Genomic DNA, 18,060 nt, shown 5'->3' with positions numbered 1-18,060 from the left:
CCACTGAGAAATAGATTGGAAGAAAGGGAAATGAAATCTGTCTCCATGAGCTATATTCCAAACACTGCATTCAAATTACAAAATAATCCATTTATGGAAACTAGACACTTTACTAGGTACATGTGCATAATTTAAAGATGCCCGATACAAGAGCCATTGTTGGGAAGCTGCAGTCGTAAAATGCATTATGCTGCAGCATGCACTTAGCTAGCAAAATACCCCAAAATACAGTATGTTTTCTCTGGATGCTATTTTTCAAAGAACGGTCGGTCTCATTAGCAATCTAAGAACAGCGGCATTAGGCTTTTGGCCTTTGTAAGCAGGTATTGCTTTTTTATTTATTTTTTTATTCATACCATCAGAACATTGCTCTTTTGCCATTTCTAATATTTTTGTTATCCCATTTGACTCCACGCATGATATTTATTTTGCAGAGTTCATGAAAATTATGGCCAGTAAATTTGCAGCCATCAACCTATAATATCTGAACAATATTGAAAAGGGATTTTTTCTGAGGAAAAAAATATGTCTGCCACCCTGTTGTTATTATTCACCTTGCCATACAACACATTTCTCCTCACATATATACATTAACCATCCATCACTCTCCTCTTTCACTGATATTATTCATAAACTCATAAGTATGCACTTTCACACCCAGCAGATATTGTCGGCACACAAATGTTTCTCTCAAAAAGGGTCATTTAGTCAGACGCTATCCTAGTTTGAACAAAATCCTGACAGGAGAGTGACAAATATGGTGGTTTATCACGGTTTGTCAGAAAAAAGTGTGAAAAGAGATCTGACTCATCATTGCAACTCATCACAGCTATATTGAAATATGGCAAGGGAGAAGATAGCAAATCAGTGGATTAAGTAAAGGAGGGGAAACACAGCAGCTCTTTACACTAATCTTAGATAATGGCATCAATGTGTCATATTTTATTAAAATCAGTAACTAATAATAACTGGTATTCATTTAAGCGATCAAGGTAATTGTTCGACAAATTCAAATATACGTCCAGTGTCAGCACAAAATGAAAAACAAAATCCTGTTTGATTCAAGTTATTGTTTCTAATGTTTGTATTTAGTAGCCTTTCAACAGAATTGAATGTCAATGTAAGATGACAAAGAGTCCGTTTATCTTAATAATTGGAAAGACACAATGACACACTTTCGTTTCAGCTGCTCCGTACTTAAAAAGGTAGTTAAGTACTCAAAGTATACATCCAATTAAAGAGTGCTGTCGGTTCTGATATTGAATGGATGTTAAATATACATGTGCACAATGCTCTCATTTACACTTCCTGTCCTCGTTGCTGCTTACATCACCTCTCTGTGAGGTCATGACAACCACTCAGACTTCAGTTCATATTTGGCAGCAATAATTTGTACCGAAATGTAATTTATCCTCTTCTGGTCCAAGATGTAGAAATGTTCTTGTGGGAAATTTGTCATTACATTATGACCAGGCAACACTTAAAATATACTGCACTTTCTTTCTTGCTTTAAACATAATCTTTGTTCTTCCATAGCTCTGTGTGGGGGCTATGTGTTTGGGAAAATGGGCACAATTCTTTCGCCGGGATTTCCTGACTTCTATCCCAATTCTCTGAACTGCACCTGGACAATAGAGGTGTCGCATGGAAAGGGTAAGTGGACAAACCCAACTTGGTATTTTCTCCAATATTTTCCTAACTAAATATTCCTAAAATAAACTATTGATGCCACCAACATGTTGCTGGCTGTATTATCTGTTGACATTTGCTTTGTATTGACAAAGACTGTTTTAAGCTATGTTTGAACTATGTCCTCCGGTGGCCACAGCAGTGACGATATGGATAAGAAAAGTAGTTGACCGTAATAAGACGCAAAAGAAGACTACGATAACGTAAACACGTAAACTGGACTTTGGCTGAATGACCTCTGTGATGAAATCCTTTTATTAAACTTTTTTATGTAGAACTCAATCATTCGTTGGTCATTCCACCACTGTATACAATATTCCGCCTTGGAATCATAAATTAGTCAGGATATATATTAAAACCTACAGTTGACTTAAATGTTTTCATTTTAAACAGCTGTATATAATCTAAGTTGAGCAACTCCACAATGTGTGTGTGTGTGTGTGTGTGTACAAGCTTCTGGTGTGTATCCATCCACTGCAACTAACGTTATGCTTTGGTTTGTCCATTTGTCATCCAATCACCCATTCAATCACTGCATTCAACCTTATTTTCCCAGGAGTCCACCTGGTCTTCCATACGTTCCATTTGGAGGAGAACCATGACTACCTATCCATCACAGAGAACGACAATTTTCTGGATCCAGTAGCCAGACTGACGGGCTCCGTGCTGCCCCCCAGTGTCAAAGCGGGGCTCTTTGGGAACTTTAGCGCTCAGCTACGATTCATATCGGATTTCTCCATGAGTTATGAGGGATTTAATATCACATTCTCAGGCAAGACAGCGCCTTTTCGAATTCCTGATTGTATGACTTTATGTGTTTTGTATGTTTGGGTGTGTGTTGCAGAGTGGAAGCTGTTGATAGCCTATCGACAAAGTCATATATATATATATATATTCTTTGTGAACGTTTCTATTATCATTTGTCTGATGTCTTCCCAATCTGTAGAATATGACTTAGAGCCTTGCGAGGACCCTGGTGTTCCGGCTTTCAGCAGACGTACAGGATTCCGATTTCAAGTTGGCGATTCACTTGCATTTTCTTGTTTCCACGGTTACCGACTCGAGGGAGACAGCAAGATCACCTGTCTCGGTGGAGGCAGGCGAGTTTGGAGCAACGCATTGCCCAGATGTATAGGTGAGACAAAAGAGTATACACACTGAACAAATGGCAAATCAAGACAGATAGTATCAATGGACGGCTTTCCCAAATAACTTTCTGTTTCCATTGTGCCCATGTCCCAACAAATGTATAATACACACACACACACACACACACACAGATATATATATATATATATATATGTATATATATATATATATATATATATATATATATATATATATATATATATATATATATATATATATATATATATATATATATATATATATATATAGGGAAAATATTGAAATAAGACACTAAGGAGCTGAAATTTTACCCAGATGGTGACAACATTTCATAGTTCAATATGGCAGGAACACATCGCATTACCAGGTGTGTGCCCTCACTCGGCTAAAATATTATGAGAATGATATCGACGCAAATGGTCAAAATACTGCACAATGGTTAAATGTGCTCACCTTCAAACATGATGGGACAGTGAGTTCAATTGCTTTCATTTTGCTTTAGGCAGACCTTAATTGGATTTGGCATCCAAGCAGGTTCAGTTGCACAGTACGTGAAGACTTGGTATTGATGGTGGAATAGCTGAGATAGATTTTAACATCTTAATTCAGCATCATGTTTATTCATTATTTTTACTCACAGTATGCTGCTTTTCATGTTTGTTGCACCTCTTGTTGTAAATGTAATTTGCAGAGGCTACATTCATATCTTAACCTGAGTGTAATCATCCAAAGCTATTTATCATTTGTATAATTGAAGGACAGACCTGACAAACAAAATACACCTAACAGTCACATTCCAATATGTTTGCGAACCAAAGAGACCTGCCACAGATGTTGCAGTATAATATTTTGAAAACAGAATGGCCTTAAAAGGCTGTGGTGACATTGATTTGAAATTAAAATTGTGGATCCCAGGGAATTGTTGATCTTTTAACTTATAATTATGAGACCATAAATTAAATGTAAAACTCAAATGATTTCACATTACAGTAAACACAAAGGAACTGTATTTACTGTTCCAATATTTTTGAACGGGGGCAAGGGGACTTGACTGGGTTCAACCACTTTGTAAATATCCCTCACTTTCACTATTCTGTCTTGCAACAGACTCTCCATCGGGAGATCATTAGAGCATTATGAGACTCAAGTCATTCTCATTTTCCCTGTTCTAATTTATCCATGCATATTTTTAAAAAGACTCTTGTTTATCTTGCTTTTCCACCTCTGTCCTTCCGTCTGTCATTCATTCCTTAGTGTTTTTGTTTATTTTGCAATGTGTTTCCCAATTAATGGTAAACTGCTGTATATATAATGAACGTAACTTTTTTCCCTACTCTGTGTATATATAACATACTTGGTTACTTCTGTGCCATGATATTCACAATTGTGTTTTTTCTTCAAATGGTAGTCTTCTTCTCACATTTTTAACACGTTTCTTTCTCCTTTCATAAAACATATTTGCACTTTATGCAAAACTGAGTTATGCACCTGTTAGGTAATCCCATATTCCCTATAATCCCTGGACCCAACAATATGTACCCATGTGCCGGATGAGTTCCAATCTGCCTTCGGAAAGATAATAGTGATCCCTTCTGTCAGAGATCTAATGAGTCTAAATATAACGAAAAATACATGTCATTCTGTCCCCTCTGACAATGTCAATTAAATTGAATGACAACATTTCTTGCATTGATAGGCATATTGGATTGGATTGGATTCTGCATATGCCAATGATTTTGTGCCATCAAAAACTTCTTAATTTTCTCCTAGTTTTATTTCATACAATTTTAAATACATTCAACGTTCATTATCTTATTGTGGTTGGTTGACTGTCATCGCTGTTGTCATGTAGGTTGTGTTGATGTTATCATTAGGCACTGTTTTCCCTCTCCCCTGGTGCCCGTTGTCAAGGTCTTTCACACAACACACAGAAAGCCAAACCAGATATGTGACTGCTCAGAGATAATACGCTGAAATTACCGGGTGTGTCTACCCCTCCCCTTCTTTATTCTGTTGCCATAGCTGAGTGTGGAGCCACCTCTGTGGGCCCAGAAGGAGTTCTTGTCTCCCCGAACTTCCCTTCCAACTATGACAACAATCACGAGTGCATCTACCGAATCACCACTGAGAAAGGAAAAGGAATAAGGCTGAAAGCTGAGAGCTTCTCTCTGCAAGATGGAGACTATCTCAGGGTATTTGTGCAAATCAACACACGCTTTCATGCGAACACAGTGTGCGCTTGCATGAAAGAACAGACACACATGCATATTCAATGAATTACTTTGAATGTTGATTTTGACAAAGTACAGTTAAAGTACAGAACATTTGACATTTCCAAAGGTTAGCCTTGGTTGGTCCGTATGAAATGGTGTTCCTGTATGAAGAAAAACAACAAAAGCAAATACAATGTGGTACGTCTCTACAATTTGGTGTGGTAGTACATTCATTATGAGTGCCTTCCTTCAAGTTCCACAAGCATTTTTACTGTCCTTTTATCAGACCCTTTGTTGAGTAATTACTTCACCATACACTTTTTGTAGTAGAAAATCCTTCCCTAGAGAAAAAACATGTAAAAAAAAAAAAAAAAAAGATGCATCACGCATTAAGATACTGATGCCTGTGATTATTTGGCCAACTGGTGGTGTTGTGTGCACATGAAGCTGTTTCCTTCCTCGAATCTGTATTGGCTGAATGTTTTGGAGCCTCATGAGGCATCGCTTTGCCATCATTATCCTTCAGAACACGACTTTGAAGCATAGGAAGAGAATAGCTTGAGCTTGAGCTTTATTTTTACTACTTTTGTCACCTGCACTCCTTGTTCGGTTCAATGGCTGCACTCGCTCACCGGCCGGCTTGGCCGGACCTTGTTCCGCAAGGATGCTGACTCACAGATGCATGTACACCATACGCTGAGCACTTCAATAGAAACACCTTCAAGTGTACTTGATCAAAATTGTATAAAATCCATTTTATTTTGCAAAACTGTAATGAAAACACAGCTAATGAAAGTGTGGTTTTATCTTTAGAAATACTTAAATGCAGTTCTGATTCTGATTCTTGTTTCGGACTATGCACAAGTGTGCAGGCAGTCACATGTGGCCGTATAGGGTGTAGGGTGTGTCGTATTTTGTTCATTATCCTAAGACTAACAATCAAAAACTTCCTCAAGAATTTCTAAATAAAGGCATCAACAATGTCCGAATAGTTCAATTTAAAATCGTAAAACATGATGGACGACAGTAGTCCACTAGAATCTTTGTTTTGCCAATTCATAGTGAGGTGTAATCCACAAGGTTTGCCCTCTTGTTAACATGCTTATACAAAAAGCACAAACACCTCTGCAGGGGTATATTAGCCATGCTTCTATTATCGCTGATTGTGCTCCTGCTCCAATAGCCACAAAAGCTGTATGAGCACATTGGAAACAACGGCACTAAAGGATTGATTCTTTCTCTGTTGACCCTCAGCACATTACCTTCAGCTACTGCGTTGCTGGAGAGTTAGATCAGCATCCCTTTATCTCAGCTTGAATCCCACCACTGCAATTTGGAGCCATTTATTTTTCATTTTATATTTCATTAAGTGGTCAGTCAGCAAATGTCAACCACCATTTAGCCAAAAGTTCAGCATTCAGTGAGACTGGCATGCACTTTTTTATTACAGCCTCCATAATTTCCTAGCATTTCCCCCATTTTATCTGCTCAGGAAATATCAAATCTAGAGATGCACATGAGCCATATTTTCTATCAAGCATCATCAGTGTAGTCTAAAAGCAGCCAAATTAGTTTTAGCTTCTTTTATTATTAGATTATTTTTCCTGTCACAGTGCTTTCTGAGTAACACCATCTGAAACTGTTTTCTATTCACAACTTCTCTTAGCAGTACTGTATTAGGCCTGATGCTACGGCTAAGACGGGATGTTGTTAGTGTGTATTGTCACTCGTATTATTAGGGCCCTAAGCATAGACTGAGTCCATCTGTCTTTAGATTGTTTTAGCAGGCAGCACTGTATTAGCAGCAGGACTGTAAAATAAAATGGAAATATGCCCAGTCGGATAAGCATTACAAAAGAATAAATCCTGTCATAGGGTGGTGACACCATGGTGATAAACAGACATAAACATGATTTAAATAGCTCTGATGTGCCAGAATGCCACATATGCAAATATTATTTTCTATACATCTTAGAAAATGTACAGAGAATTATTGGGTTCTATGGAAGGCTGCTATTTGAGTTGCCTGTGCCTTGAGTATCAAATGAGGTTTGACTAGTTACATGATTCCGCTGTTTGCAAGCAGATTAATTAAATCAATCACTCTCCTGCCAATGTAAAAGCATAACTGAATAAAGAGAATTGCCAGAGGTGATGAAAGTTATTAAAAATAGAACAAATATTATATTTTATTAAATAAGGGGCAAATACAGAACATTGAGAGCTGTGTCGCTTAATAAATACTGTAACATTTTCTCATTCACTCTCTCTCTCTTCTCTGTCTCTCTTGCATGCTCATTATATATAATATATATATATATATATATATATATATATATATATATATATATATATATATATATATATATATATATATATATATATATATATATATATACACAACATTTACTTGTGCTCATTTGAAGAAAGGTACTAGTGCTCAAATGAGATTTCAATATGAGATGTAATAGAGACAGGTGGATTTAGGAGTGTCCAGACACATGACTGGAGAGGAAGCTCTTTATGATTGTAATTACCTCAGCCTTAGCCGTGAGCTTTGACCAATGACTAAAGAAAAGTTAAGTGGGTAAAGAATAAAGTTTCTGCTTTAAAGTTGCTTGTTTTAAGAAAAATCATTCTGTGCTAAAACACTCAACATCGCGCATGGGTGAGGTGTATAATTCAAGCAAAAACTAATTTCTTGATTGTTTCATCAAGCTTCAGGCCAAATATTTAGTTCAAAGCGAGCACAGTATTATAACACAAGTTTTCGCCCTAGTACTGTTCAGACATACTGTAATTAAGTGTTTGACAATTTTTTTCTCCAAAACCACAGCCCTGAGGTCAAAAAGGAAGATTAAGACAGAAGCCAAGAGCTGGACGCTTTGTATGAGAAAATGGTCCATCAGACTGAGAGACCATGGTGGCAGATGGTGACATGATGATTTATGAGCTCCAGGGCTTTTCATTAACCATACTGAGTTTTACACAAGCACAGAGCATGAGCGAGAGAAGGAAAATTAGGAGCTAGTGACAGGAAATGGGATGGTGTTGGAAGTGAGAAACAAGGAAAAACAGTTTGAACGTGTTTTTCTAGAGTGATTAATATCTCTCCGTTCTGTCAAGTATTTCATGTTTCTTACACACTTCACGAAATGATCTTTCACCTTGTGTCACAACATTATACTGTCTGACACCAAAGCAAGTTATATTTGAATTTGTATTCACTTTCACACCCATGGGCAATTTAAAGTCTGTAATTGACTAAGTGAAGCGCTAATCAAATATATCTCTTTCTCATTATTGATCATTTATTTTGTGTTTATCTTAGTTTTACAACACACATGAGTGAGTTTTCGTTTAGTGTTTTACTTACAAAGGATGATTCATTCAAACAAAACAAACCAAACCAAAAAATCATCAGACTGACTTATTTTAAGAAAACTGGGCACAGAATCCAAGGCACCCTGAACTGGTTGCTAGTCAATCGCAGGGCACACAGAGACATACAACAATTCACGCACCCAATCACACCTAAGGACAATTTAGTTTGTGAGGCGTGTGGAAACGGGAGAGCCCAGAGAGAACCCACGCGAGCTCTGGGAAAACATGCAAACTCCATACAGGAAGGTCAGAGCCAAATGGATTCAAACTCAGGTCCCTTAACTACGGGGCTGACATGTTAACCACTGCTCCACCGGACCACCTTAAACAAAAATAGTTTATCTCTATTTGAATTTAGTCATAAATAAACAATACTATATGCTGATACCTCATGCTAGAAAACCAACAGTTATCCATGTTGCCCTCCAAATTAACATGTGTTATGATTTACAGGTGTATGATGGTGAGGACAGTTCATCTCGTCTCCTTGGGAACTTCACACGGGAGATTATGGTGGGCCATATTATCAATAGTACCTCCAATCACTTGTGGCTGGAGTTCAACAGCAACGCCTCTGGAACAACTCAAGGCTTTCACCTCACATACACAAGTGAGTAAAGTCATTTTGATGTATACAGTACCCGCACATACGCAGTTGCAAGAAAAGTATATGAGCCATTCTGAGGTTAACCTCGATTTGACTCTTGTATAAATAGTTTATGTGTGCCCTATAAAAAAAAATAAATAAATAAAAAAAAAGACTGGATCTGAGTTTCATCTTTCCAAGAAACATTTCCCGGTGTGAGCCATTCCTCGCAAAGAGAGAGCTCTCAGAATACCTACAATTAAGAATTAATAATGTACATTAATATGAAAAGAGTCGCAAAAGTTTTCCTAAAAGCCTCAGTGTTCATCAGTCCATAGTGAGACAGATTGTCTATAAATGGAGAAGGTTTAACGTTATGACTACTCTCCCATGGAGTGGCCATTAAAAATTAGTGCATTAGCAGTGTGTACGGCGTTCAATGACATGAGGAAAAATGATTCGTGCAATTTCTCTGACACATTCCAAAAACCTCTGTTGACAAAATCACAATCAGTAAAAAATTCTACAAAAATGGAAACCATTGCAGAGCAACACCAGATGGTAAAAGAAATGCTGCTACAGATTTGACCTTTTCAAAAAAGTGCTCGTGTGTTCAACAGCACACCTGACAAAGTGGTATTAGAACAAATGAAGCAAACTTGTGTTGTTTGGAAAGAACAAATGCTATACTTTGTGGAAAAAAAACCCACAACGAATTAAGAACTATCAGCAACAGAAAAATAAATTTCCAACTTCATTAAGACATTTTACAGAACACACTGTCTGCCAATTGCTAAACAGAGGATTGATAATGCAACTAAACAACTTCCCAACAGACAGAAGTGAATCAACTGCAGAAAGGCTTAAGCAAATGAAAATAAACCTACGGAATGTGCTGAGTCAGGATCCTGACTCCCTCAAACTAATTCATACCCTACTATGGCATCACCTCAGGAGAGCAATTCAATTGTAAAGAGTTCAGGGTGTCCCGATACAACTTTTTTTTTTTTTTTTGCTTCCTTTACAATACCAATATTGAGTAGAGTATAGAGTATGTCTGATACAGAAATTGATCGTTCCACTATCAGCAGGAATACATTTTTGTAGTCTATTTTAATTTGAAATGTTCAAAGAAAAGAAGTAGCAGCAGACCGGTTAGCATGTCAGCCTCACGTAGGGAGGTCGCAGGTTCGATACCGACTCTGGCACCAGCAAGCCTACGACTCTTGTGAGGGCTAATATTGAAGATTTTTGGATGGTGATCGATACATTGCTATGCTACTTTTTTTTTTTTGGCAGATATTAAACCGACTACTATACTCACATACTATACTAGCGTTCCATAGCTGTACAAATGTTCATGCAACTTCACGATATGTGTTTAAAAACGGACAATTTGTCTGAAAATAATTTAAGTATCATTCTTCCTCACAAACATCAGGAAATAGAAGATTAGTAGCAGGGTAAGCTTGCTTGGTCAAGTAATTCCTTTGACTGGTGTTGCATAAAAAAAATGTGTCATGTACTACAAATCTCTTGAGAATAGTCTTTCGCAGTCAGCAAAGTACCAATTTCTTACACTTCTGACAGGCGAAAAGAGGCTCACTCTCAGATTTCCAAGCAATTTCTGCTGAGTGTTGAGCTCAAAGTGCAGTAGTAGTAGCAAGCTAGCAAAAAAAAAGTAATAATACATAAATGTAACTTCTTAAAACACTGCCACATGTTTAATGGGCTTGAAGACCATATTTCAGGAGGACAAGAACAGCTCTTTTACCAAGTCAATGTGACTGTTAGAAAAGTTTTTACTGATTGATAAGAAACGGTAGAACAATCATCAGTGCGAGAGTAAATTTCATGATGATAAAATAATAATGATAATGTTAAAGAACATTTTGGAAAACAGTGTATCTTTGACAGTTGATTTTTATAGCTTCAAAAAATATTTTACTCTGGCCTTAGAAAGGGTATTACAAGTTGCCATCCGGTGCACGGAATAATAAATGGGCACATAGTTTTGCAAAGTAACTTAAATAAATGGGACATATCCCCTCATTTCCCATTTCTCTCAAAATACTTTGCCTTTGCTAAACACTACCATGTTCCTCTTTTTTCTGTTAACCTATTTCCTTAACATGGTTTTCTTCTAGGTTTTGACCTGGTAAGGTGTGAAGAACCTGGCGTCCCGAGTTATGGTTACAAGAGCCAGGATGATGGGCATTATGCCAACACCTTTGTCCTTTACGCCTGCAACCCTGGCTACAGTCTCCATGGAAGTAGCACACTGACCTGTTTAAGTGGGGATAGGCGCGTCTGGGACAAACCGCTTCCATCCTGTATCGGTTAGTATGCCGTTGATGAACTCATCAGCCTTATTAGAACACTGTAATCTTTTTCTGAAAATGTGTAGAGTATAGTTGACCAAAAAAAATGCTTGCTTACCTTGAAGAAAAGTGTTTATTCTTTCTCGGTCGCAATATCTCAGACACTGGCCTATGTTGGCTCAACCTAGTTGGTTCCACATGCATTTCCCCCACTTTACTTGATACAAAAATAAACTACGCCAAAATAACAGTTCCTTATAATCGTAATGTTGGACCCTAACAAGCTCAATGAACAAACATTCATGAACGTGTTCATATTTTAAGAGCATTTGGCGGTAACCTGAGTTGGGAAATCAATATTGGCTGGTGAAAAACGGTAAGGTAAGATACTCTACACCGTTTTTCCCGAGGTAGGAATAATTGTTTCCCTTTGGATTTTGTGTAATTGATACTGAGGTAAAGAAAGCAAATGAAGCAGTTGGCTTGGGAGTGCACCAAAATCATTGGTGGCTCCTTGTTTTATGGTTACCTTACTATGCTTGTGAGATATGGCACTGTACATACTGTAATAACCTTTTATGCTTACTCGATCAACTAGTTCATTCTGGCCATGAAATGGACCAGCCATTCTCGATGGACATTCTCCCTCTAATAGGATTACTTCAGCAAGTGTCTGATTGAAACTGACATAACAAAATATGCTTAGGTTAAATGCATGCAGCATTTCTTTAGACAACCTGATTCAAAATGGATACAGCATGTATATTTACTGGCCAAGCACATGTACACCTTCATCATCGCACATCACTTGCACAAAGGTCACACTCATTCAAAATAGCTGTGCCATTCTATGTTGATAAGAAGAACCTAAGAAGGTCTGCTGTAAAATAATAAATAGTGTACCATCAGGTGTAGTATCATACTCATAAATTAAAGTGACATGTTTGAGATTTGAAGTAGCTGTGGTATCGCTACTAGAAAGCAAAATACTGGTCTTCAGCTGGTGTCATGCCCAAGGCAACCGTCAGCCAAAAGGGACTTTGGTACCAAAGGGTACCAAAGCATCCAAGGTCTGTCACTGTGAATTTGCATTTGTACTGCTATCAAGTGGCCTCAGGGCCTTTGCTTTTATGTGGAGTGTTGCCCAGTGTGGCCAAGACCAAATATCAGCCACTGAACCGTGTTTGCTCGTCTGATGTTCTTCTCCTGATAAAACCCTTGGACTGCACCTGTTGAGGACTTTTTTGTGCATCATATAGCCAAAGTAACTCATTGCTACATGTTCTAGCTCTGACACAGACCTCCCTGACTGCTGAAGTAATGCCTAGCTGTTAAACACTGCCATACCACAAAAGCACTTGGCATTCAAAGCTTGGAACTTCCTTCACACCGTGCCTGGCTTGCTTCGTCCCAATTGTTGGAGGGAAGCTGGGACACACTTCACACGTTTTGTCCATAATTTCTGGCCAGATGTTCAGGCCTGAAGCAAAGCAAGCATTGGAACATTGCGAGGAAGTAACCGAGTCGGAAACGAGCGTACCCACCAGCTTTCATGAAGCCAAGACACACAGAGCTTTTTTTCCCCTTTATCTCTTGACACTGTAAAAATCTATGTTCAACATGCCTCCTGCATGCTGTGGTCCCAAGGCCCCGTCAACACATTTCCAATAGAGTAATCATAGCCAGTGGATTCAAAAGCACTTATACACACAAGTACTTATTGAGCTTCTATAGTTAAAGTATACATTGTCGAGATATGCATCTACTACAGTCCTTAACGTAGACATTGCAATAAGCCTGGGATTATCCATATGGTAAAACGGTGTCAACATGTAAATATTCCATCTTGCTTTTGCCATTTGTAATCATGGTCAAGATGTACTGTCGGCCAAACTGTCCGCTAAGTGTATAATGATTTGCGATTCAAAGTGTTTTTTGTCATGGGCACGGTGTAGAAACAAGTTTCTCCATACAATGAAATTCTTACTTTGCTGTCCACATGAATGTGGTAAAAAAAGAATTCAACAACACATAAGTAGCAGAGCACAAGTATGAACCGCAAGTGGGTAGGTTATGCACAGATACCTACAAAAATGTGCAAATGTGCATGCTGAATAAAATAAAGTGCATGTGTGCAAACTAAGTCAGCTAGCACTTTTTAACAAGTGACGTGCAAAGGAAGGAGCAGCATAAATAGCGCAAACCAAAATTCAGAAACAAGGGACATGGTCTTGGGATAGTCACAGCTGTGTGAGACGTATGGGAGTGATATTATTAGCTGTATAGGTGACTGTTGAGGAGTCTGATGGCACAGGAGAAGAAAGAGGCTCTGAGTCTGCTAGTCCTGCATTTTTGATCAAGTCACATCCTTCCTCAGGTCAGACATAATTTAGCTGGTATCTGGAAGCCCATCGGGAGTCAAAGTTCATAAAGTCCGCTTGTGAAATATTCCTTTTTGTTTGACTTTAATTTGTGGCTTTGCATATTCAACAACCGAAAGCCTGTAAGCATTCCTACGATGTTGGTACTGTGTGGGCTCCTGGAACATTTTAATTTGGAATTCCCAAATGCCGACCCAAACATTGTCTCTCTCTAACCAGCTTATACACCTGAGCTCTCAGAGGCAGGACATGGCCTGATTTGGTTGCTAATGGCAACTCCAAAGAATAGAAGAATGTATGTGTATTCTACACTAATGCATGTGTGTTTGAAGGTGTGTGCTGTTTCTGTGTTTCTTCACAGTCCAGCATTAATTTGCAGCTGCTTTGTTGCTGTCTTATTTCAGGTAAGCCAGCAGCCAGGAGAATACTTGCTGGCAGGCCCCTGGGCTAAATACCTTTGCATCTGCCTTCTTTGTTACCCTTCCGGGCCATTTATCACTTTGCCTTTATGGTTCTCTCACTCTCTGTCTGTCTGGCTCAATAAAATCTTTGCTTTTACTGCCATCTTTCCCAAACTGACTTGACGGGAAGTTGTCTTCACTCTTTTCATTTTGAGAAACTGTCATCAACTTGATATGTGTAGGCCGGTTACCTAGAGGGTCTATATCATGATATTTTAAGCTTTCCACCAATAGATATTTGCATATAGATGATGAAATTTTACATTTGGTACATAGGAAATTCAATTACTTATAAAATACGGGCTTATTTAGTGGCTGGATTTCTAAAAAGGAAGTGAAGTGCCTTGTACACTAAAATCCCCGCCTCTCACCCTGTGGCTGCCGCACCCCCTGCAAGATGTGATTTTACAGCCAGCCATAACGATAAGAAAATAACAAAAAAATCAACATCATAGTAATCAGCAATGGGAGACAGAGGCAGAGTCTATGAACAAACCAAAAACAGGCGATTTACTGACATTGAACTGGAGTTGGCAACAAAGCAAAAGACGTGTCAAGAGAGTACACACACTAGCACCTGTTGCTCCTATCAAAATGGTCCCCTTTGGAAACCACTACTCATTTCTAGATGAATTATTTACAACAACACTGAATGTCCAGCCATGTGCTTCCAAACACACGTTTTTCACCACTTTCTACAGTGAAAATTTTGTAACTAACAAACACAACGTGGCTGTTTATTCAGCCGGCTCGGTGCAAACTCTCTCATCCCTAAGCCCGAAATGAAACCAAAAGTGAAAAACGTGAATGTCTCCTCGAATAAGGTGTGCACATATTTAGTCCTGCAACTGCCGTATAGAGTCAATACGGAGGCCCATTATCGTCATTTTGCCATGTTGCCTAGCAGGGTCAGCGCTGAGAGGAAGGAATTCTTCAAAATAATATTTTGGAGCTGTTTATGGTGAGAACTTTGTTGCATAGTTCAAAGCCCCCAAATCCGGAATTTCCTTCATAGGGGCCTTTTTAACCTTCTTTTCACTTTTTTTCTGCACTGGGAAGTAATAGGTTCCTTTACTGAAAGAATACTGGTTCCTCAAAAAAGATTAAAGAAAAAAAAATACTCAAGGTCTTTCTTACAGGTCGGCCATTTTTTTTTTGTACTTATACTTGCTGTCACCTGTGATCTGGTTGTTTGTTTATGTGGCATTCCCAAGCTGAGCCTTTAGGCACTGTGATGACATTTCCAATCGACAGCAAGTGGCAAAATAACAGCCCTGTGAGTGAGCAAAACAGATAGATTTTTGGGGTAAATTCATATGCCACAAATGCAAGATCCATTAGAGCATCTTGCCATGACTAATGGAGACGCAAAGAACATATTACCTGACTTCCTCTTTTAACCAAGATGTTTTCTAAAAGATCTGGCACAATGACTCCTCAGATGACATTCTGTGCTTTTCTTGCTACAACCATGTACAACTGGGTACATAGAAAAACACACATACTCAAAATTCCCTTTAGCTCTTGTATATTGAGGTTTTTTTTTTTTTCCCTGGACTTCGAGCACTCCTTCGGGCATTTTTAGAAGTCAGTCACCAACCTTGAAAGTTTAAAACAGGATCATTGACAATTCAAGGTTGATTTTACAAGTTAAGCCTGTCCACACTATTTATTTATTTCAACCTTCATACCTCTTGGCAATTTACGGATAAATAGAGAAACATCTTAACAAGCTGAGCATCTTAATATGGCTCTAAAACGAAGAGTCATATTCATATGAGTTGTCACATGATTTATAGTTTTATTGTATTACTTGTTAATCATCTAAAATGTGATATTTGCTCACAACATTGCAAACATCTTCTTGATGGATTAGAATGAGATTTACGGCTAAGAAGGTTGTAAGTCAGAATCTACATCTGCTAAGTTGGTTTACTATAATCCAATACAAGAGTTTTTGGTTTATTTCCTCATGCTTATGAGATATTTTCTTCTATAAAACGACTGTAAACAAAAGACAGTACGAGCTGTAAATCATACAGAAAGTAATACAAGCATTCTTTGACACAGTCAGTCTTGTGCCCTTGCAGCGGAGTGTGGAGGTCATATAACTGGAGCAGTTTCTGGGCGAATTCTGTCTCCGGGATACCCTGCCCCATATGACAACAATCTTCACTGTACTTGGACTATAGAGGCGGATACTGGAAAGACTATCAGGTAACCGACCCTAAGTTAATTGGTCTTAAGAAGCATCAAATTGTAAAAATAACTATAACACTGTTGAGACAAAACGCATTATGTTCTTCAACTCAGGCACGTAATCTCTGAACATGTTTACATGGGTTTAAGTAGGTGAAGAAAAACATTGATGTTTTTTTGTTGTTGGGGTTTTTGTCCTCCTCAGTCTCCACTTCATCGTCTTTGACACTGAGATCGGCCATGACATCCTGAGGGTTTGGGATGGGCCGTCCGGCCCATCGGATGGAGGCATCTTGTTAAAAGAATGGTCCGGTCCAGCCTTACCTGAAGATATTCATTCAACTTTCAACATACTTACACTTCAGTTTGATGCTGATTACTTTATCAGCAAGCAAGGCTTTTCCATCCAGTTTTCCAGTGAGTGTGCTCATCTTCTCTTGATGTTAAATAACTATGTCAATGGCTGACCATTAAAAAAAAAATAAAAAAAAAAAAAATAAAAAAAATAAAATATATATATATATATATATATATATATATATATATATATATATATATATATATATATATATATATATATATATATATATATATATATAATTTTTTTTTTTTTCTACGAAGCTGAAACATATAGCCGGAAACCAAGTATTGAGTAAAAATTATATTGAGTTAGATTTCAATTTGCTGGCCTAAGGTTACTATTGGGCAATTAATTTTGGTGTGTTAATAAAATCTACTTAATTTCTAAAACAATCATGTCCCTGACAGTTTTGAAGAAATACTTTTTTTTACACTATCCAATGAATAGTGCATTACTTGGATTTGTGAAAACGTCTAACCTGTGCAATGACTTGCCCTTCCAGTGCATGGATGGCCTTTGCTATTATGAGCCGCTCAACCCAAAAATGTCTCTGCCCCGTCCTTTTAGAATCATCACCTATGTCTCTGAAATCCACTGTGGCAAGAAAATCAATCATCAAGCACACTGAATAAGAAAATAGATGTGCCATCAAGACCAATGTACCTTTACTACTCCTTTTACAATACACAACCGAACACACACACTCAGTTTTCTGTTCCCAATAACCAACCTTGGTCTTCACAATGATGGCAACACACTCAAATGTGAAGATTATGTGCGGTAGTTAATCATGCACTCTTGGTTTCATCTGTCCCAACTTGTTTTTTTTTTCTTTTTTTTTTCTTTTATTCATTGCCCTAATCCATGTGAAGTGTGAGAAGGACATAGCCATCCCCTCCTAATCCGTGCAAAGAAACACACCAATTGTTGTACTTCTATATTTAAGACTGAATTGTCCACCTGATTTCCCAGCTGAGTAATGACAAAGAGGTAATACCTCAATGACCATTAAGTGTCACATGAACTCTCAAACAAAGGAGATTGTTAAAACCAAAATGTCTGTTGGGGTGTTGGAGAGATTTTTATACATACTTTCTCTGCTCCAGAGGTACAAAATAAAGGCAATGCACTTGATACATTTGATCTTGAGTAAAAGGCAGATAAATTTGCTGTGGCAAACCGTTCTAATTGTTGATAATAATCCATATTTCTCCTAACCTACAGTATATTGCCGATGGCCCGAGTCAGGGATGACCACAGTAAAAGACTGTCAAAATGTCCACAGCCTCTGCTCGGATCTGTAACCTGTCTTTAATTGGGCCATTGGAATGACATGT

General features: G+C 38.0%; 1 protein-coding gene across 1 annotated transcript in view; it reads left to right on the top strand.

Moving 5' to 3' along the window:
• csmd1a (CUB and Sushi multiple domains 1a) overlaps nt 1-18,060 on the top strand; it is a 371,307-nt gene that overhangs the window by 262,704 nt on the left and 90,543 nt on the right. Inside the window, exons 21-28 of the mRNA XM_088414132.1 lie at nt 1,537-1,653; nt 2,246-2,461; nt 2,636-2,824; nt 4,840-5,009; nt 8,868-9,024; nt 11,148-11,339; nt 16,254-16,380; nt 16,568-16,779. Coding sequence (XP_088270258.1) covers nt 1,537-1,653; nt 2,246-2,461; nt 2,636-2,824; nt 4,840-5,009; nt 8,868-9,024; nt 11,148-11,339; nt 16,254-16,380; nt 16,568-16,779 — 1,380 coding nt within the window. The remainder of the gene's footprint in view (nt 1-1,536; nt 1,654-2,245; nt 2,462-2,635; nt 2,825-4,839; nt 5,010-8,867; nt 9,025-11,147; nt 11,340-16,253; nt 16,381-16,567; nt 16,780-18,060) is intronic.

Source organism: Hippichthys cyanospilos, chromosome 4 (assembly GCF_059441005.1).
Source record: "Hippichthys cyanospilos isolate Australia breed blue-spotted pipefish chromosome 4, RoL_Hcya_1.0, whole genome shotgun sequence".
Classification (NCBI taxonomy): Eukaryota; Metazoa; Chordata; class Actinopteri; order Syngnathiformes; family Syngnathidae; genus Hippichthys; species Hippichthys cyanospilos.
This window is presented reverse-complemented; position numbering and strand designations above follow the sequence as displayed.